Raw genomic sequence first — 22,399 nt, 5'->3', positions numbered from 1 at the left:
GAAAAGGTAACGAGAAGCCCTACACTTCTATCAACTAATATCTTCCTTAAGACCTTCCGAACAAAAGTCCATTTTCCACAAAAGCCCAAACTGGCACTTTACTGAAATACCCCTAGGCTCCAAAACACAAACCGAACATCCGGATCGCTTCTAATACATCTCTCGCACCCAAAATAACCTAGATCTTACCCTTTTTCAAAAGCCATAATCCTTATGATGACCGGCCTTCTGGCCATAGCCTCAGACTAAGAGTCAATTCAGAACAGGGCGTTACATATAATATGTATTTTTCATTTAATGTTGAGTAGATGTGACAACACACTACCTAAATATGCCAACTAAGCATTACTTTCGCCAACTCAGCCGTTCACCTGAAAGATCCGGTTACCACTGGGTCAGATTTGAATAAAAGATAAACTTCGTTGGTATTTTTTGTACGATGCCTATGGTTGAATGGTATTTTTTGAACAGCTAAAACCTCAATGGTTTTTTTTAACGTTTTTGAAACTTTCTTACCCTTATAAGTCATTTTCCCGATGAGAAAATACACTTCAAAGTTTGAATCCTCTCTAATAAATGAAGATTTTTTTGTCAGTTGTCACACTCTTATTCAATTTGCCAAATATCATTTTATGGTTATTTTGAATTAATTTTTTTTCCACATGTTTTTTTATGAGTTTTTCTATTTTATTAAATTTCATATAATATTTTAATGTAACAATTGCAATAAATATAGTAATAAATGGATATCAATTTTATTAATAAACTTACTTTTTAATTTCAAAATTTTCAAAATTAAAGCTCATTAGTTTATTTTATGTATTTAAATTTAAAAGATAAAAAAATTTCAATTATGATAATTCATTATTTTTTTATTTTCTTATAAATTTAAAGTTTTAAAATATTTTAACTTTTTTATTATTATTATTATTAATAAATTAACCCATCACAACTGGTGAGAAAAAAAAAAAAAAAAAACCGAATGAAAGGAAACTCCACAAATACAAAGATACTCCCATTGAAAACAGAACTATACACACATAACTCATAAGCAGCAAAAACATACAGTCCGACGCTCAGGGCTACTGTGAAATCGAGGAGAAAATGAAGAATATTCCGATCATTCTTATGGGCTGCGGAGGCGTTGGGAGACAACTCCTCCACCACATCGTCTCCTGTCGAACCCTACACGCAAACAAGGTACAACACTGAAATAATTTATCTCCACAACTTCAGCTTCATCGATAATGTTTCGTTCGATTGGTATACGTCTTGTACGATTACCTGCGTTAAGTTTCGAGTTGGATTGTGCATATAATAGAGAATTGTAGTTGATTTGGGTTCTTATGATACAGAAATTCTGAAAATGCAGATGAATTAGGACCATATTTGTTCTTCAATCCTAGGGCTCTAAGAAATAAGATACCTGAGAATATCATTTGCATTTTTCAGGGAATTCACTTGCGAGTTGTGGGTATATTCGATAGCAAATCATTTCTTGTTGTACCAGATGTCTCATCTATGGAGTTCAATGATACCTTTTTGATGAACATTTGCCAGATCAAATCAAACGGCTTGTCCCTTCAAACATGTGTTGAATCTGGTAATTCCATTGATATTTTCACAGCATCTGAGTTATGTATCATTTCATATTCCATCTTTCATGATTACTTATAGACTAATAGTCACTGAACATCTTTCTCCTCTTCTTCTTCTTCTTCTATTTTTAATTCTTTAGGTAAATCTGAAGCCTTTTCATCTCCCGAATCCACAAAAAAACTCACAGACATTGCTGCTCGTTTAGGTAAATGTAAATTGATCACTACACACTTTTCACTACAAATTTATAAGATTCATATTTTTACTGTTCTTTCTTTGAATTTCCATGTAGCTTTTACCCTTGTTGATTGCTCTGCAAGTTCAGAAACCATTGGAACTATTACCCAAGCAGTAAATTTAGGATGCTGTGTTGTGTTAGCCAATAAGAAGCCTCTTACTTCTTCAATGGTATCAAATAAGGGCAAATTGCAGAGAATTTCCTGCAATTTTCCCTTTAGATTAATTTCCAACTTTATGGATTGCAATTCAAATAAATATTCAACTTTGGTTTTCTACAGGAGGAATTTGATAACTTATTCTTACAACCACGTCGCATTAGACATGAATCAACAGTAAGTAATTGTATTTTCATATTTTATTATTTTAGTGTTTATTTATGGGATAAATTATTATAGCAACACAATTTCAGGTTGGTGCTGGACTCCCTATTATAGCATCATTAAATCGTATACTTTCATCTGGAGACACTATTTATCGCATAATTGGAAGCTTGAGTGGTAATAAAAATATAAAAAAGTTAATAAATTACATTTATTTACAAGCATTTGATTTACATATATTTAATCCCTTAAAAATAGGTACTTTGGGGTATGTAATGAGTGAGGTAGAAGATGGAAAGCCATTTAGTGAAGTTGTTAAAGCTGCTCAAGCCCTTGGCTATACTGAACCAGGTCAAATTTATTAATATATTTTCTTTTCATAATTTCTATTATGAAAAAAACATTTAACAAAAAAAAAAAAGAACTTATGGTAAACTTTTTACTCTTAGATCCTCGTGATGATCTCAGTGGCATGGACGTTGCAAGAAAGGTTTATATTTTATATCTCATCTCTATCTCCACTTAATTTTTTGTAATATTAGTGTTAAATGACCAAAATACCCTTTGTGTAGTAGGTCCATCTTAGTCGGCTAGAAATGGAATATGGAATTGGATTCAATTCCAATTCTTTTTTATTTAATAGTTTGGTTTGTAAATCTTTCATAGGAAGTGGAATGTAAGTTATGTTAAATGACCAGAATACCCTTGTGTAATAGGTCCATCTTGATATTAGTTGGCAAGAAACGGATGGAGTTCGATTCCATTCCTTTGCTATATGATTGTTTGGTTTGTAAATCTTGTTAAAAGAATTGGAATGTAAATTATGCTATATGACCAAAATACCCTTTTTTTTTTTAATATTTGAACAGGGTTTGATCCTTGCAAGACTTCTTGGGCACCGTATGGACATGAGTAGCATCAAGGTAGGTGCTTGCTTGCATAAGGCATAAACTTCACATTCATGTTTCTTGGAGTTATTAATGTTCTTCATATGTGACATTTTACATATTTTTACATCTTTTTTAAGATTGAAAGTTTATACCCTGATAAAATGAGGCCAAACACAATGTCTCTCAAAGACTTTTTAGCAAATGGCCTACAATTGTTGGATAATGATATTGAAGAAAGAATCAAGAAAGCTTCTTCAAATGGGAATGTTTTGCGCTATGTTTGTGTCATTGAGAACTCAAGGTATTTATCTATCTATGAGGAGGGCATTTACGTCTTTTGCACAAACACGAAATCGAGAGCCAATCCTTGTTCCACTTTCTTGAGTGGGACAAAAATTTCAATTTTTGTCCTATTGACATTTCTCCTAATTAGTCCAATGCATGCCAAACACTGTCATGTCATGTCAGTGTACACTGTCAGACAGACAGTGTACACTGATGAATGAGGGAGTAAGTTGTATTTGAATGTGAAATAGGTGCAATGTTGGAATTGAAGAACTACCAAAAGAATCGGCTTTGGGAAGATTGAGAGGAAGTGACAATGTGGTTGGTTTTCTGACTTTTTCTATTAAGTCGCTCTTTCTGAATTAAGTCAATAAGAAACATGTAACATATTAAGTCATGTTTTGTTCCTATTAAGTCAATTAAGTAAAAAAATATAATAAGTGTTGTGTAGGTGGAGATTTATAATCGATGCTACAAGGAACAGCCATTGGTGATTCAAGGTGCGGGAGCAGGCAATGATACAACAGCAGCTGGTGTTCTTGCTGACATTCTTGATCTTCAGGATCTATTTACATAAACAACACACACACACACACACACACACACATCAATAGTTTGTGAAATTACCCTTGTGCCCTTGATCCGTTTTGATGCTTCGGTTTGAAGATAATTTTGCAATGCACTTGAATTATTTATCGTATCTAAAGTGTGTTTGTTAGCTTACAATCTACTAAATCACTTTGTTATAAAAAATGGGTTATTGTAACACAATTTTCAACGAAAATCGAAAAAAATGCTATACAGGATGACCAAAAATGTAATTTACTCTTAAGATTTAAAATTGAGTTAAAGGATATCATGGTTATATTACTATTTAAATATGATGTGTTGGCTTCATTTTGTATAAATGATACTAGGTTAAAAAAATAGATGGGTTTTTACCTTCTGTTATAAGTTGGTAAATTTAATTTTCAAATGACATTTTTAATTTTATAGGGCAAGTTTGGCTAAACTAGCTAGAAGCTGGTAAATAGACAATGTAACTTTTATTTGTGGAGAAGTGTTACATGAATATACATGTAAGCTTTTGAAAGATGTAAAATAACATAAAATATATAAGCTAAAAACTTCTAAAAGCTACTTTAAATTGCATTTGGGTTTGAACATTTTTGTTTAAACTAAAACCTTTAAGCCCTCTAGACATTGTTATTTCTTTAATTCGACTATTTTTTATGAAAAACTAAAAGCTTCTAAAAACTTTCAAAAGTCTGTTGCCGAACATACCCATATCATGTGACATTATAATGACTTCTGAACATCGTAACCAACCATTTTATTTTAGCTTATGTTTGACAGAGTAGCTGAAAAACTAGCTTTTACCTGTGAAAATGATATTTGAGAAAAACTAGTTGATAAATTAACTAATAAGTGTTAAATGACATAAAAATGCATATATAAAAATTATTAAATATTATAAGATATATATGTAATACATTTCATTAAAGTAAGGTAGGTACTTAAATAACAATTTTTCAATTATTTGTGCTTTAGTGAAATTCCTTACGTCCGATATCATATTCACGATATTATCATGAATTTTTCCCATCTAATGGCATGAATATCGAATTTTATCATGACTAAATATTAAATCATCATCTAATTCATCTTATGTAGTTATATAATCATTATGTTGAAGAATTTTGAAAATCATTTGTCGTACAGAATTTCAAGATGTAGTTGTTTAGACATCATTTGTATTGTTGTATATTGAGGACATAGTCTTTTAATAAGAGAGAACGATAAGCTATTAAGCTTGATGAAAGAACACGAGGAATGAGTTATGTTATAACTAATAAATTGTATAATTTAGAAAATTTTAAAAAGTTTCATAAACTTGTTGAAACACTAATATGAATGTTTTCTTTTTTGAAAAAACTAGTTTATAAGTTACATTTGTACTTGTCAGAAACCAAAACTTTAAAAAACATAGAAAACAAATTAGTTGCAACGTGTTAAATACAACCTTAGTTCAGTTGGTGGGTGTACCAACAACACACCATGTGGTTATGCCAAAATGGCGTTGCGGTGGGTGTGGTAACACCACACTATCGAGTTCATTGACTGTGGTGACCAGTGATGAATCAAAGTCTTGCATTGACTCACACGCCTCTCACTCTTTTCAACAATGATATACACACGTCAAAAGTCAGTAAGGTCTACATTGCATTGCATGAGTACAAGTAAATGAAGTTGTTTTAAAAATAACCATGAACACATGCAAGAAGTAAAGGAAGCATTTGCTATGATCTCCTTTGATAAACAAAGAATGACACATTGGTTCACCACCCTTGCATGACGTGATGATGTATTTCTTTTGTATTTTTATATTGTTAAAATTAAAATTAAAATTTAATACATTTCTTAAATTATAGTTTTATAATTTTATTTAAAAAAAATAAAGAGGAGTGAGATATGACTATTTTCGAAATAAAAAGCAAATAAGAAAAAAAACAACATGAGTTTTGATGTGACAATAAAAATAAAAAAACGTAAGTACCAACCCACTCGATCGTATGCTAAAGTGCACTCATTTTAATTTGTTTGTTTTTCAACAAAGAAAAAAAATCAAGTGTGCTACTAAATAAACATTCCTTAAACACTTTAAGTCAATTATTTTATGTTAAAAAAATATTCTATTTCTAATAGACAAATATTAGACATTGTAACATTGACAAATATTAGACATTGTAACATTGACAACTGAAATCATTTTAAAATGTGTACTAATTTTTTTTCTTTAAATATTATAAAATTTTGAATTTAATTAATACGTTTTATACATTTTATTTACATCAAAGCCAAAATATACATACGAGTAAATTAAGTTATCCAAAATCACAATCACCTCGACTGATGCAACCATCACAGTCGAAGGAAACCATTACCGCCATCGGAAACCTACCGCCAACAACCACCCAAAAAACAGAAAGAGATAAAGAGAATGTAACATCCTGTTTTTGGGGTTAGAAGTTTTGGGCATTTTGCTAAAAAAATAAAAAGTTTCCTTAATTTTAAATAAAATAAATTGAGAGGAAATAAATAAATAAATGAAGGTAAATGATTTTGATTAATAACAATAATAAACATTATTGCTAAGTCATAAATAAATTATGATAGAGTTTGGATGTCAAAAGAAAACTTTTAAAGTTTAGGGACTAAAAGTGTCAAGTTGGGGAAACTTGTATTTGACCTTAGGGTTTGACCAATCTAGGATCGATTTTATACAAGTTAAGATAGGGAAGGACCATTTGTGGGCTAATTTGAGCATTAGGTGAGTCTAGGGACCATTTTTGAAAATATATTTGGAAGAGGGACCGAAGTTGACAATCTGGCCAAACTTGTGGCCGCGCAACAACAATTGGGAGACTGCGCCGGGGTTTCGGTTGCTGAACAAAATAAAAACGCGTTTCAGCCTCCTTTTTCTCATTCATTTCACCCACTTTATTCTCCAGTCGATCCCAACCCCTCTTCCACCTTCATGATTAATTTTTCCTTCTAGATTCATGGCGTTTTGGTAATTGGAATTGCTTGATGAATCTCTACTAAAATCCTTCCAAGATATTGCATCAAAGGTAGTTCTTTTTCCTCTTTATCCCCAAATTTGATTTAGGATTTTGTTGGATTCAAAATCCGAATTTCATGCTCTATTGGTAATGTTTATATGAGATTTATGTCGTAGTTCCTTTCCTTAATCCATCTCCAATCTCCAACCAACAAATGGTTGTTAGATTTGTTAGATTGGAGTTGTTTTGAAGATTTTCATTGACCATCAATGGTGAAATCCGAATTGATGCTTAAATTGGGTTGTTATTGTGAAATAATTGATGTGATTCCATTCCTTGATCCAATTTTAAGCTCCAACTAAGTAATAGTTGGGAGATTTGAAAGTTTGGATGTGATTTGGTGGGTTTTCAAAACACTAGATCTTCAAATCCGAATTTGATGCTTCATGCAATGATATGAGCTTGATCTTATGGTTAGATGGTACATTTCCCTTTAATTAATGATCCATTTGCCAACCCTTTGGCTTATGGTGAGAATCCATGATGTTTGAATCAAATTCTAGTTCTAATGATGGTAATTTGGATATTTTTAATTCTAGGGTCCATTGATTCAAATTACTAATTCCAAGCAATGATACGAGCTTGATTTTGTGATTGGATTGCTTATGTTCTTTCAAATCTGTGACCCATTTGTTAATTCATGACTAATGGTGAGATTTTTGTTGGATTATGTGTCTAAGCCCATAACTATAATTGGTATGTACTTGACCCAATAGTAACATGATCCTTTTGGGTTGCCTTCACCAAAGCAACTTGACTGGATGAATAATGGAGAAAGAGGATAAATGTGATTTATTAATATATTATGTGAATAATATATTAAAAGATAAATCATATTATTTAATTAATATTGGTCAAGAATTAATTTAGAATTAATTTTGTGGTCATAAGAGGTTAATTGAATTAAGGGGACTGATATTGTAATTATAAGATAATTGCAATATGGGCTGAGGAACCCTAAGTATAGGGGTGGACGAAATCCTTGTGGAAGCCCACTAGATTTCTTCTATGATAAGGATTCTGGAAGATTTCTATGGGCTGCTTAGGGCTTAAGCAACCAGATTAGGTATTTGACTGAAACCCTAATTCTTCAGTTATATAAGGAACCCCATAGCATCCCAAAATCGACCACTTGAAACCCTAGAAGGATCACCAACCGATTTTGAGCCTCCTCCTCCTCTCTCTAACATTCTCCAATTGCTTTTGGTGTTTGTGTTCGATTAGAGGTATTACACTTGTGATACTAAGCTCTCAAAGGCAAGGATCTTCAAGCTACAATTGAAAGGTAACATTCTTACCTGTTTCATTATGTTGATTTCGATTTCTATATGATAGATTAGGGTTTACAAGCTTTGGATGATTATTTCATGTACAATTAGAAAAACCTAGATCCAAAGCTTTAGGGTTTGCATGTGCACCATATGATTGTTGTTTTGCTCAAAACTCATCAGTTGTATCTGTGACATCCCCATTTTCACGGCCAGAAAAGACCGATTTTTGTTTATGCTTTATAAAAATCAGAGTACCTCTTTTAATAAAAAAATTTGCGAAATTTGTTCCCAGAAAAGCATGATAAATACGTTATCAAAGCATTTACGAAGAAATGTATTTTTATTCATTTTCAAAACATTTGGGATGTCATCGTCAATACAGAAACATAAGCATAAACAGAACTTACATTCATTTACACTAGTGATCTACATCTGTTTTAAATCTCTCAGTGTAAAGTAGCTTCATATCGACACCTGTGATAGAAATAAGCTGGAGTGGGTCAGGTTGGGAAACCTGGTGAGTACATAGGATTTTCAACCCACAATAATATAATTATTATGTTTAAACATCAAACAATCAACCCAATTACCCATCCCCATTATCTTCTTTACTCTTAAGGATCTACCCTAAGAATCAACTATTCCTCGTTCATTCATTCCTAAGGATCATCCTAAGGAATCGGCACGAAGTCCATCGTCACTGGGGTTTAGGCACTAAGTCTGCATAGTCGCCAGGATTTATACAACAGGCACTAAGTCCGCATAGTCGTCAGGGTTTAGGCACTAAGTCTGCATAGTCCCTAGGGTTTATACAATAGGCACTAAGTCCGCATAGTCACCAGGGTTTTGGCACCAAGTCTGCATGATCGCCAAGGTTTAGGCACCAAGTCTGCATGATCGCCAGGGTTTAGAGTACATCGGGTGAACACATCGTTCACAACGCCTACAGGTCGCGAGCCTGCTAGTGTACCACTGGACTATCTAGAATAGTCCGTGGTTGTCATCCATACTCTGCTAGATGACGGAGCCAACATTTGGGAACAAGGCTTCTCACGTCGTCCACCTCTCACCCATACCTCATGGTCTATATCACCTCTCAACTCATCATCCAACTCATATTTCATCTACCCATGTTTTACCCAACATATTATGTAGATATAAATACATATATAGTTTAAATCATACAAAACTTGTATAAAATCGTTCATCCAGCATAGATAGCAAGTATACAGATAATATGCACACATAGCATGTAGTTTATATAAAATACTTCATATCTATGTGTAAGATGAAAGTAACTATGCACTCACTCGATAAGGTGGTCACTTTGTACTCGGACAGTGCTTCGTTTACTTTTAAAATAATTTCCTTCGACGAAACCTAGTATTATTACCACTAGATTTTAGTCTAATATTTACCGTGACTAATTATTAGTCTTATTATTATTATTATTATTATTATTATTATTATATAAGCGTTTAAATAAAACTTTCCAACCACTATGTACAGACATGGGTCAGACATAAAACACCGGAGGGCAGGACCATTTTGGCATATAGCACTTCTGAAATCCAACAACCCTATGCGGCCCTTTAAACCAGATTCCTAGTACCGCAAGTAGTTAAAAAGATATTATAACGACACTTATATAAGTCATAATAATAGCTCAAATATTTATTATAAGTTCATAATAACAATACTAATTTTAAATATAAGCTATATTAAAATAGATAAGCATAACTTACTTACAAGGGGGTTTTAGCTAGGAGTCGGGCTCTGCAGGGGCAGAACTTCGTCGCTGAATCTTTCTAAGAAAGATTCGTGCAGCGCTTCAGCGCTCACCTTACTTTACTAAAACTACAGAAAGAGAAGTCGAATCACGAGGGACCGAAATGCTCGGGGGATAAGAAGAGAAAGACTCCTGAATCAAGAGAATGATGCAAGAAATATGAGAACCCAAGCCTCTTATTTATAGTAATTGAATTTACAAAAACTACCCTCCATAATTACTTAATGACCTTATAGTTATATAAACGACTAAACACCCATTCATAATACTATTTTAAATAAATTTAACGATATTTGTACTAAACTAATGTCGAAAGTACTCAACACTAGTCTTATAATAACCGCATCGTCGATACCTTTCTAATGATATATACATTTGTATATATATGTGTACGTATATATGATTTATACTTTATTTTAATACGTAAATATGCTATTATAATTTGTAACTCGTTCATACGAACTCCATTTTTGACGTTCTTTATATCCACGCGTTGGTATTTACGAGTACTACAACTTTCATTTAGACGCCGTCAGCTAATTCTCATTCTATCTCAGATTTACAAAACTGTATCGAATTTATCGCGCTCGAAGAGTAGGGACCAAGTTTCGTCCATATCTTTAACATACGAGTTCTACTCTCGACATTCTTCATCTCCACGCATAGGTAAAAACAAGATCTAAAACTTTCATTTAGACTCCGTCGGCTAATTCTCGACCGATCTTAAATTTAACAGTAGGAGGAGATTATACTGTTAAATGTCCGCGTAAAATTCATAACTTCTACATACGGACTCCGTTTTCGTCTGTCTTTTTACCGTTGAGTTCATATTAATGAGATATTCAACTCTAATTTAGGTCGCGTAGGCCAAAAACCGCTCGAACTAAAATTCGAGTTTCGGGCCGCGCACTGCTATGCCAAATCTTAGAAAATTCATAACTCTCTCATACGAAGTCAGATTTGGGCGTTCTTTTTTTGTGTGTTCTCGGTTTAACGTATACTATAAATTTTGTTTAAATCACTAAGGCTAAAAAGTCTTCTACCGTAAATTCACTATTTACGTCTCCCGGTGTTGTGCCAGTTTTGCCGTAAAACTTCGATGTGCCATAACTTTTTCGTTATAACTCGGATTTCGGTGTTCTTTATATGTACGGAACCCTTGTAACATATACTAAAACTTGGTTAAGATTAATCCTTCTAAATAATCTTCCATCAAAAACTCATTTTTGATGCTCATTGTCTCTAAATTGACTAGCCCGGATCTGCGGGCGTTACAGTATCAGAGCTTAGGTCGGTTTTCTATTGTATTTGATGCATAGCTAAATTATTCAAAGCTAAAAAAGTCGAAAAATCTGCATCTTCCTGATGAACTCGTCGAGTCCCCTGATGAACTCGACGAGTCAGGGCTGCTCGACGAGTCCAGTCTGTGACTCGGCGAGTCGGCTCGTCTGTTAGCAGATTTTTTGGGATTTTCACTAGAATTGGGGTGTTTAAGGAAGCGGCCTAGAAAATGACCGCCATTGAGTATCCACTCTTACTCACCGCACTCTGACTAGTGGAGGGTCGTTAGCCGAACGGGTAGGACAGGGCAACTAATTCCTCATTAATAAGTATAATGACCTATAAAGTAACCAAATGTTTTTATAAATTCCTAATCCTAGTTACTTTAGGAAAAATGTGAAAATGATGCTATTCCATGAAATTACACTTTGCACCTTGCCAAGTCGTTAGTGGAGCGTGTGTGGATAAGCGGCACACTAATTTGGGACTAACAAGGGTGGCAAATGGTAGCTCGATGTTTATCATAGATCAATGGAGCGTGTGTGGCTAACCGGCACATTGATTAGGTGGTAAATGACATCGAGAGTACTAAGTACATTTGCATGGTTATTCACACCTTGTTTGTGATCCTCGGTATCCCAGTCACAAACTTGAAGGGCATATCGAGATTTAAATATGCCATTGAAAAGTTCAATGAATCTCAAAATAATCTAGGAATTTCAGTTCATTTAAAATGTAACGCCCCGATTCTCGAATATCAATTTATGGTGATAAATTCCCATGAATTCAAGGTCTACTCGATGAGTTGGTTGCCTGACTCGTCGAGTAGCAGCGGGTTAGGCCGCGTACTTAAGTGACCTACTCGTCGAGTCCAAGAAGGGACTCGACGAGTAGGAGCTGGAGGATGAAACCCTAATTCTCGGGGTTTTTCACCCTATTTAAAGGATTATTTTCCCCTTAGCCTCCCTTTACTGCCTCTTGAGAGTACAGAAACCCTAATTCATGTGTGTGCTCCAAATTAGTGTAAATTTCAAGCTTGGAAAGAAGATTTTGTTGCTAGAAGCTTGAAGATCAAGAAGTTGGAGGCAAGAACGTTTGGGGATCTGAAGTCTACCTCAGTTTAGCATCATTTTAAGGTAACAAGTTGTTACCTTGACCTTGTTCTTTCTAGATCTCTTCATGTTGAAGATTAGGGCTTTTATAGCATGGGTGATAACTATTTTCGGGTATGGGCTAGGATCTGAAGTTACAACTTTAGATCTGAGCTCATCTTGGACTCTAGAGCCATAAAGTTTCCAGCTTTAGCAAGCATGAACCCTCCATGTTGAGATAAACCCCATTGTAAGCTTGGCATTGACATTCTAAGCCTATAGAGCCTTGCATGCACGTAAAGGTTGTAACTTTACGTGATAAACATGCATTTGGAAGTTGGATCTGTAGTATGGAAACTTAAAATGGATTAAAAAGCATCTGTATGAATGAAGGACTGAAGGGACTCGGCGAGTTGCATGGTCAACTCGGCGAGTCCGATGAAGGTTGTCGTGAGCTCGGCGAGTCAGTTGAGTGACTCGACGAGTCAGCTAGGGTTTTCCCAACCTTTGGACACGTATGAACGTGGCGAGTTGTAAAGGGAAAACTCGACGAGTTGGGCAAGGAGTTACGGACACTGACACTAGGAACTCGACGAGTCACTCAAGTGACTCGGCGAGTTGGCGAGTCATGCCAGGAAATCGGTGAGTAGCTGAGGGTACTAGACGAGTTGAGGTTAACATGGACTGTTGACCTTGATAGTTGACTTTGACTTTGGCCGAGGGTTGACTATTGGACTCCTGGGGTATTTTGGGAAATTGGAAATTTATGAACATGGTTTGATGGTAACTATAGGTGGTGGAGTTCGTGTCGGTGATCCGAGAGGTTGAGCTTATCTTTCGAATCGACAGTTGCGAGGTGAGTTATCCTCACTATATCAACAGGGTCTAAGGCACCAAGGCCGACCCTTTATCGGATTTGTATCCAGGTATTTGCTTGATATGTTTATTGATCTGTTAGATCTGCATCCTGGTAGTTAGGATGGTATTATGCTAGTGACCTGGTTTAGGTCGGTATCCTGGTATATAGGATGATGTTATGTTAGTGACCGGTTAGGTCGGTATCCTGGTTATAGTATGGTTGCTGTGTTAGTGATCTGTTAGATCGGTATGATTATCTGTTATATACATGCTAGCGTATGATATTTATGTGCACATGATTGTTTGATTGGTATGGGGGTTGGGTTGAGGCGGGTCCTGCTTTGTGCTGTAGGCCAACATACCCAGGGCGGACCGGATAGACTGCAGGCCCAGGAGGGCACATAGTCAGGTCGAAGGCCCGACGAGCGGTCCGGATAGGCTGAAGGCCCCGAGAGGGCGGTCCAGACGTGCCGAGGCTCGGAGAGTGGGCCAGATAGACTGAAGGCCCGACGCGGGCGGTCCAGTCAGACTGTAGACTCAGAGAGTGGACCAGGTGGATTGAAGGCCCGGTGCGGGCGGACCAGTCACACTGTAGACTCGAGATGCATGGTTGGTCTGTGTTTGTTATATGATATGTTATGGTTGTATGAGGTTGGTATTTTAGGGGTAACTAACTAAGCTTTCGGGCTTACAGATTCAGTTTATTGTTTCAGGTTCAACAGATGACCGCGGGAAGGCGAAGGCGTGACCGTACACTTCCTCGATTTATGAATATGATTTCTGGGAACTCTGATGTTTAAACTATTTTGAAAATAAACTGTAATAACTGAATGGTTTTATATGATTTAAAAAGTTTTAAATTGGCTCAAATTTTAGGGGTATTACATAAAACTTAATTGTCTTTTTCGTTTTGCATGGTGGAAATTGGTAAATCGTCATTTACCTACCTTCAAATTATTTGCAATTAGATTACGACATCCCTCTTCTTAATTGTAAATAATTGTGTTGGGTCGTAGCCCTAATTTCTCATTTGGGTGTTAAATTGGGGATTCTTATATAATCTAAACTTTGTCTCTTTTCTTTTTCAGATGTCTACTCCAAACAACAACGCTTCTGGATCAACCCCTTCTGGCTCATTCTCACTCATGAACTTGTGTGGGAGGGTGATATTTGATGGGTCCAACTTTAACGATTGGATTCGCAACATTCGCATGGTCACCCGCTACGAGGACAAAGAGTATGTTCTCGATAAGGAGCTGAAGGAGATTGACCACAACACTGCTACTCCCGAGGAAATTGTTGCGTACTAGACTCTTGAGAGAGATGCTATGAAGGTTCATTGCATCATGCTTGCAACAATGACTGCTGAACTCCAAAGGTCCTACGAGGACTACTGTCCATTCGAGATGCACCAAGATTTGATGGAAACGTACCATCAAAGTGCTAGGCAGGAAAGGTACGAGATCATTGATGTGATGATCACTACTAAAATGAAGGATGGAGAGTCCATCACGACCCACTTGCAGAAAATGCAAAGATATGTGGACCGCTTGCTGATGTTGAATGTCAACTTCGATGAGGAGCTGACCATAGATATCATTCTACACTCTTTGCCTCCCTGTTATGATCAGTTTCGTATGAATTATCATATGAACAAGGAAGAGGTCACTCTAAGCAAGCTTCACGGCCTGCTAAGGACTGCTGAGAGTAGTCTAAAAGGCAAATCTATTGCATCTACTCCTACTACTGATGTCTCTGTCTTGGCTATTGGGGAAGAAAAAGGAAAGAAGAGGAAGGCTCCTTCTAAGAGCCACAAGGGAAAGTCCCATGATGGTACCTCTTCTAGTGGAACCAAAGCTAGTCCTGCTGCTCCCTCTTCCAACCCGAAGGATGTAGAGTGCTTCAATTGCTACGACAAAGGGCATTGGAAACGAAGCTGCCCGAAGTATCTGCAAGATATCAAGGATGGGAAGATAATGTTGGGTTTTGAGCATTCTAACACTCCTATGGTGTACATGCAACCCTATAAACCTTGGATCTATGTTTTCTCTATTATACATGCAAATATTAACTATTCCAAGGTTTCATCCTAACTAGCATATTATGAAGCACCTATACTACAAAGTTCTAGTTAGATGACATACCTTTTGATGTAGCTTGATGTCTTTAAGCTTTAAGAGCTTAGCCCCAATAGTGTGGAAGCCTCAAATGGAATCACAAATCACCAAAACACCTTGGAAGAACTTGAGAGAATATGTATGCACACTAAAATCAGCCCACTCTTATTTTCACACACTTGTGCCAATTTTGTGAGCCAATGACCCCTTTATATATTATGGAGGATTAGGGTTACATCCATGTAAACCCTAATACCCATGACCTTTCATTTACATAGGATCCATGGGTTAAAAGCTCCATGGACCATCCATGAAAGCTTAGCCCAACCTAAATGAACTTGGCCCATTCCATATATATAAGAGTCCATATTTAATTAGTTCTTTTTGATCACTTAATTAATTCTAAATTAATTCTTGATCAATACTAATTAAATAATATGATTCCATATTAATATATTAGAACTTATAATATATTAATATAAATCATAAATATACTATTCTCAAAAGACTATCCATATAAATTGTGCCAGTGAAGTGCAACCCAAATGGACCATGCCGGGTCGGGTCAAGTACATACCAAATATAGTTATGGACTTAGACATTAATCCAACAGTCTCCCACTTGGATAAGTCTAAAACTATTATTGAGTATGACTTCAAAACCTAACTGGCAATCATAGCTCTTAAAGCCGTTGTCGAACTCTGACCTTGTCAATGACTTGTCCATTAGATAAGGGATCATATATTCCTCCATTCTAGATATCATATGGACTGAGACATGGATTATAATCATTCTCTCTGTCCATTTGTTGTTTCCTAATTTTTGATTTATGATGACTGACTGATTGAACAAATCAAATCAGTCCTGGCTTGGCCAAGCACTCACATGTGTCATCGCTAAATCATCGAGGGGCCCACAGATATCGATTTTATCCCGAAGGTAAAAGGAATGGATAAACTTCGATTCATATGGCTTGTTCTACTACTTTTTGAATCATACACAAAGGCACGTTTTATAACATCGAGTTACCAAATGCGTTTTCGTGCAATCAATGTATAACCAACTCATAGTAACAACTCATATCTCTAGGTTTGAAGAATATAAGATATTATCATCTCATGATCACTCGTGATAAAACCCATGAAGTGATTCAAATGAGCGCGGGTTGAATCCAATACTCAGAACTTATGAGCACTCATGAGTGTTGTAGCACCACTTTGTCCACCAACTTGGACCTCTACAAACCAACCCATGACAGTCTTGATTCATATCTACTTCCAACATATGACCGACTATGGATGGTTTGAATAACTTAATCATTCAGGAAGAGCGACTTAGTTATTCTGGAAGTCAAAACATGCAAAGTGAAACACAAGAATAAATGAATCAAATATGGTATCAAACCCTATGAATATAAATAAACACTTTTATTTATCACCATACTGATTACTCATTATTCATTGTTTCGGTTTTATCAACTTTATACTTGAATTAAAAACACTAGTTGTCCCATGCTCGAAGCATGTACACTATGTTTTTCTTAAACAATAGCTTTGCCATACACCAAGTATGCACTCTATGTTTGTCTATGATCCTTACTTTGTGAAATAAACCAATTGAACATAATTTCAATGATTCTAATTTCACACTCCCAAATCCTTATCGAAAAATGTGAGAATTTCAAATTCCTATCATTTATCGAAATCTGTTTAGATTTTAAACTTATATGCACTGACCCTCCTGTAATGAATATGTACAAAGTCACAAAGACTTGTCAACAGTCATTATAAGGTATTCCAATGGAGATCAACTCCATGGAAACTAAGTCTCATATTCAAAGTACATTGCTTTGGACATGCTTCTTGCATTAAGTTTTCTAATCTTACACAGATAACTTCCACCTATGGAGGCAACTCCATATTCTCATTTTGACTATCACTTCTGAATAAGAGATGCCTCTTTTCAGAATATGTCAATATGGTCCTTCCAAAATTAGCACTATACTTCCAACTGTCCCTGAGCAATCAATCTTTGGTAAACCTCAGATTGTCCTCGACAATTGCTTAATCATTTTAGTCATATCCAATTCTAGACCTTTTCCCTTCTTAATGCCTTTGGGCATTTGGAAAAATTTAGAAATGACAAATATTATAGCACATGCAATCGATCCTGTACCCAAAGCAAATGGTACACGATTCATGATGTCTCACATAAAGACATGATTCTAGACCAGTCTTTTGCTACAATATTTTTATTTGCCATGTTTTCAAAATTTGACTATGAAGAGGGATGCCGTAATCATAATCGAATTTTAAGAACGCAATATATAGAATTTCCTTAAGTTGAACCAATCCAACATGAAATTCATACATATATTCTTGACTAAAGATGATTAAGGTCTCAATCTAAGCCTTTAGAACTGAAATGAAGTATATCCTCTCCCTTAATTATAGCAAAACAACTTTTTCAATCCCTGCAGCCTCACGAATTGAAACTTTTGTTTTCTATATTTAACATTGCTAACTTGCAACACTAACAATAATTATCATGCTCCCACTAACATGATGATTATTAGCATAACACTTATGCTCCCACTAGCTTTGACATGTACTCAGAAATCAGCTGGACTTCTAGAAATCAATACTTTATTGACTTTCTTACCAAAGTTCAGATTTCTGATACGAGATGCTTTGATAAAACTTTATCAAAATCATACACCTTTCCTTAGATAGCATGCATGTGTGTCTAAACAATTTCAGAACTATGAAAAGGGATGCCGTAATCATAGTCTCAATTGTTTAGACCTTTTGCCATCTGCTTCAAATCTACTTGGTGGAAGTGTTTCACCATCATTTTCATGAATCAGAGAGAAACCTTATGACCCTTAGATTTTATGGTGTATGTGTTCTTATCCATGTGAATCGTCAAAACCATAGTCACAAGACAAGGATAATGACAAATCCAAACTCATATGGACTGAACTTATGCAATCTTAACTTCTTGCCACCTGGCAGTACAGGGCCTGCCATTGCTTCCAAGTTGTTATGCAACCAATTGAGAACTTTCAGAACTCCTATGCAAAGCCAACTTTAATTGGAATGGGCACAGAATATGTCAACACGATAGGTTATAAACCTCAAGTCGTGTGCTAGTGAAGAACCTCAGGTTTTATTCTTGATTAGTTCTTGAAATTCTTTTTAGGATCTTTAAGACTCCCACTATCCTCTTGGCATATAAGACTATCTTGCCAAATATTCAAGAGATAGTGCGGATTCTTTATCAAGACAAACACTTCACACAATTGGCCTTAGTTGGTCTTTGTTTTATCCAAAACATCACAACTTACCAATTTCAAATGTACAAGAGTAGGACACTTTTACTCTTACATTTGACAAGTGTTTTAAACCTTTCTTTAAGATATGTCACTCAAGCTACAATCTTGGAGTATGACTCTAAGAATTGTTTTGGAACGAAGTATGACTCATCTTCCTGATCTAACTATTTCAACAATTCATGACTCCTCTTCTTAGTCATAAGAATGCACTAAGAAGACCTTTAGAGGACTAATTGTGATATGATTTCTAAATCATTAAGATGATCACAAACATGATACTAAAGTACTCTCCCATCTTTTCAGATTTGAGAAACTTTTATCTTTCTGCCTAATTTGATTCTTCCCATTCGTTCTGCCATACATTGAGACTTTTCCAATGTTTCAGAATTATACTTAAACTTGTAAGTATAACCATATTTACTAAACTTTAGTAAATCAAATAGTCTTAACGAGCTTTGTGGTGGACATGACCAGTGCACAAGAATGTGTACTTGATCCCTTTAGTCCTTCACTTGACTCACACATCCATGTGAACAAGTAATTAGTCTTGATTTTCCAATGCTTGAAAGTTCTCATTCATCATACTATTCAACTTGCATGATTCCAAGTTTCGGTCCAATTGAAACTTGGGTGATGAGGAACTTTCCTGATTTGGTAAATTTAGACACTACCTCAAATGAAAGAATCAAATCCATTTTCCAATATTGCTGTCAGTGGAATCATATAAGCAACAATTTTCCACAAATGCCATTGTAAGGATACTTCAAATAAATAAAATTAAACAATTTTCTTTTATTTTAAAACTTTGCGGAAAAACTTATCCTTACAATCCACATGGAAAATTGTTGTTATCTATTCCTTAGCAATATATCATAACTTCTTAAGCAACTGCTCAAAATTCTGATGCGATCGAAATCCACCTTCGCGATCAGAATCAGCATATACTTCCTTTAAGATTTCTCTCTATTCTTTGATTCTTAAAACATCAACATGTGACCCAGTCACATCATGTAATGAGGATCTCAGAATAGAACTTAACAGAGTTAGATAATGGGCTCTACCTGATGTAGAGTCAAACTTATTGACTTTAACATCCTTAGGTAAATTTGGCAGCTTTGCAATCAACGCCCCTTCCTTTGGCAAAATAAACATATGGACCCTTTGGTAATGGGACTATCTCAGACTTAGCCTTTCTCTTTACCATTTGGTCAACCGGGTTGACTATGGCCAATCCCTTTCCATTGGAAAGAGAATGCTTTTTCTAGATTTCCAGTGTCACCATTGTCACTGTCCATAAAGTTTTTGGGAAGTTGATCTTCTAATCAAATTTGCTTCACTATCGTTCCAAATCATTGTTGATTCAGCAGCACCAAGCAAATAGATATGATCATTAAGGTTCATGTCATAGTCTGTATCATAGTAGTCCCAAAAGAACTCACTATGTGACTTAGAAAGTGATTGAACATCCAACTTTCTCAAGACTTTGAAACCCAACTCTCCCGGCTTGTCAATATGTGACTTCATCTCTAAGATGTGATCACACATAGACCTTGCTTGCCATTAGGGCTTGAGTGACCTTGAACTTGTGGGTTAGGGAGAATAATTGGAGGAGGTGGAGGAAGTAAAGTTCCAAGAGATTTGGGAAGATCATAGATGTCTGAACTCGACATCTTTTGGGAGATATTCAAGATAGTTGATTTAAAGTCCTTAATATAACACCCAATATGAAATATTAAGGCTAGGATCCAACAACCTATTTATAACTGGAAGAGGGATGCTGTAATCCGAGTTATAAAATAGTTGAAGGTAGGTAAATGACGATTTACCAATTTCCACCACGAAAAACGAAATAATTATTAGGTTTTAATTGGTTTTGAAACTCCTAGATTCTTTTGAGATTCATTGAACTTTTCAATGGCATGTTTCAATCTCGAGTGTGCCCTTCAGGTTTTGTGACTGGGATGCCGAGGATCACAAAACAAGGTGTGAAGTAACCATGCAAATATACTTGGTACCCTTAATATTTACCCCTCAATCGATGTTCCGGTTAACCACACACGCTCCACCGATACTATGATAAATATTAAGTTACCCATTGTCTACCTTGTTAAATCCAGGTTAGTGTGCCGGTTAACCATACACGCTCCACTAACGGCTTAAACAAAGTGCAAAGTGTAATTTCATGGATTAGCACCTTATTCACATTTTCCTAAGTAACTAAGATTGGGAATTAATAAAAGGTTTAGTTACTTAGTATTTATCATTAATACTTTTAATGAAGGGAGAATTATAGTCCTTGTCCTACCTGTTCGGCTAACGACCCTCCACCAGTCAAGGAAGCGGTGGGTGAGAGTGGACACCCATTAAGCTGCCATTTTATAGGCAACAACCTTATACCCCCTTATAGACCGGCTTCGTGAATGAGGCCTACTAATGGTAAGACGACTTGCTCTTATACATATAATATATTAAACTTTTAATATTATAATAGTATAAGGGTGTATTTTAGACATTTAAAATATTTGATGGTTTAATCTATTAATTAAACTAGACTTTTAATTTAATTAAACTCAAACCATATATTTATGGATTTAATAATACTCTTTTAATTAAACGCTTTAATTAACTATTAATAAAGTCCATAAGAGTTAATTTGAACTATTCAACAAAACATCATAATTCCAATTATTAAACTCAAAATTAAAACCATTTAATTAATTGTTTAAGTTATGAACCCAAGAGTTTTAGAATTCAATTCTTTTTTTCATAAAAAACTTTTCTCAAATTCCAAAACTTGAGGGCAAGTTTTGTAATTCTTGAAAACTTTTGGATTCCATAACTTATGGAATTAATGGTGTTTTATGATGAAACTTTCCATGTTCTATAACTTAAGAACAAGTTATGGAATTCTTTAAAACATTAACACCAAATTTTGTAACTCCATAAAAACTTTGAATCAAATTTTTTTTTTTAAAAAAAACTTTCATATCCATAACTTATGGAAGTTTCAAAAACCCTTAAGATCACAACTTTAAAAAAAACTTTTGAGCTCCAAAATTTTATGACAAAATTTGTAACTCCTTAAAACATTTAGATCAAACTTTTAAAACTAATAAAATAATCATATCATTTTATCTTTTACTAAATTTGACCTAATTCAACTCATATAACAAATGATTCAAATTTTACAAATAATTCGTTTTTCATAAAACAAGTAATTATCTTAAAATTTGACAAACGTCATGTTTTTTTTTCCTTTTTTTTCCAACTTGAAAATAAAACATTTGCATCAATATAATAGAAAACAACTCATGACTCTGATACCACTGTTGGGTTTTGAGCATACCTTTTGATGTAGCTTGATGTCTTCAAGCTTTAAGAGCTTAGCCCCAATAGTGTGGAAGCCTCAAATGGAATCACAAATCACCAAAACACCTTGGAAGAACTTGAGAGAATATGTATGCACACTAAAATCAGCCCACTCTTATTTTCACACACTTGTGCCAATTTTGTGAGCCAATGACCCATTTATATATTATGGAGGATTAGGGTTACATCCATGTAAACCCTAATACCCATGACCTTTCATTTACATAGGATCCATGGGTTAAAAGCTCCATGGACCATCCATGAAAGCTTAGCCCAACCTAAATGAACTTGGCTCATTCCATATATATAAGAGTCCATATTTAATTAGTTCT

General features: G+C 35.1%; 1 protein-coding gene across 1 annotated transcript; it reads left to right on the top strand.

The window, feature by feature from the left end:
* The first annotated feature begins 1,015 nt into the window (after window positions 1-1,015).
* LOC145118560 (Glyceraldehyde-3-phosphate dehydrogenase-like family protein) lies at window positions 1,016-4,034 on the top strand. Its single transcript, XM_079054250.1, has 12 exons — window positions 1,016-1,200; window positions 1,453-1,603; window positions 1,739-1,804; window positions 1,892-2,007; window positions 2,118-2,171; window positions 2,249-2,336; window positions 2,418-2,510; window positions 2,609-2,649; window positions 3,029-3,082; window positions 3,187-3,350; window positions 3,586-3,655; window positions 3,786-4,034. The coding sequence occupies exons 1-12, from the start codon at window positions 1,105-1,107 to the stop codon at window positions 3,909-3,911; spliced, it is 1,119 nt and encodes a 372-aa protein (XP_078910376.1). The 5' UTR covers window positions 1,016-1,104; the 3' UTR covers window positions 3,912-4,034.
* The last annotated feature ends 18,365 nt before the right edge of the window (window positions 4,035-22,399 follow it).

This window comes from Lactuca virosa, chromosome 6 (assembly GCF_052849685.1).
Source record: "Lactuca virosa cultivar CGN04683 chromosome 6, Lactuca_virosa_CGN04683_v6, whole genome shotgun sequence".
NCBI classification, from domain to species: domain Eukaryota; kingdom Viridiplantae; phylum Streptophyta; class Magnoliopsida; order Asterales; family Asteraceae; genus Lactuca; species Lactuca virosa.
Note: the sequence above shows the minus strand (reverse complement) of the source record. Positions and strands in the feature narration are given on the sequence as shown.

Excerpts from the sequence above, each read along its gene's own strand:
- LOC145118560 (XM_079054250.1), top strand. The coding sequence starts at position 1,105 with ATGAAGAATATTCCGATCATTCTTATGGGCTGCGGAGGCGTTGGGAGA. Across the intron at positions 3,083-3,186 it reads TGGACATGAGTAGCATCAAG|ATTGAAAGTTTATACCCTGA; the intron begins GTAGGTGCTTGC and ends ATCTTTTTTAAG. Across the intron at positions 3,656-3,785 it reads TGAGAGGAAGTGACAATGTG|GTGGAGATTTATAATCGATG; the intron begins GTTGGTTTTCTG and ends AGTGTTGTGTAG.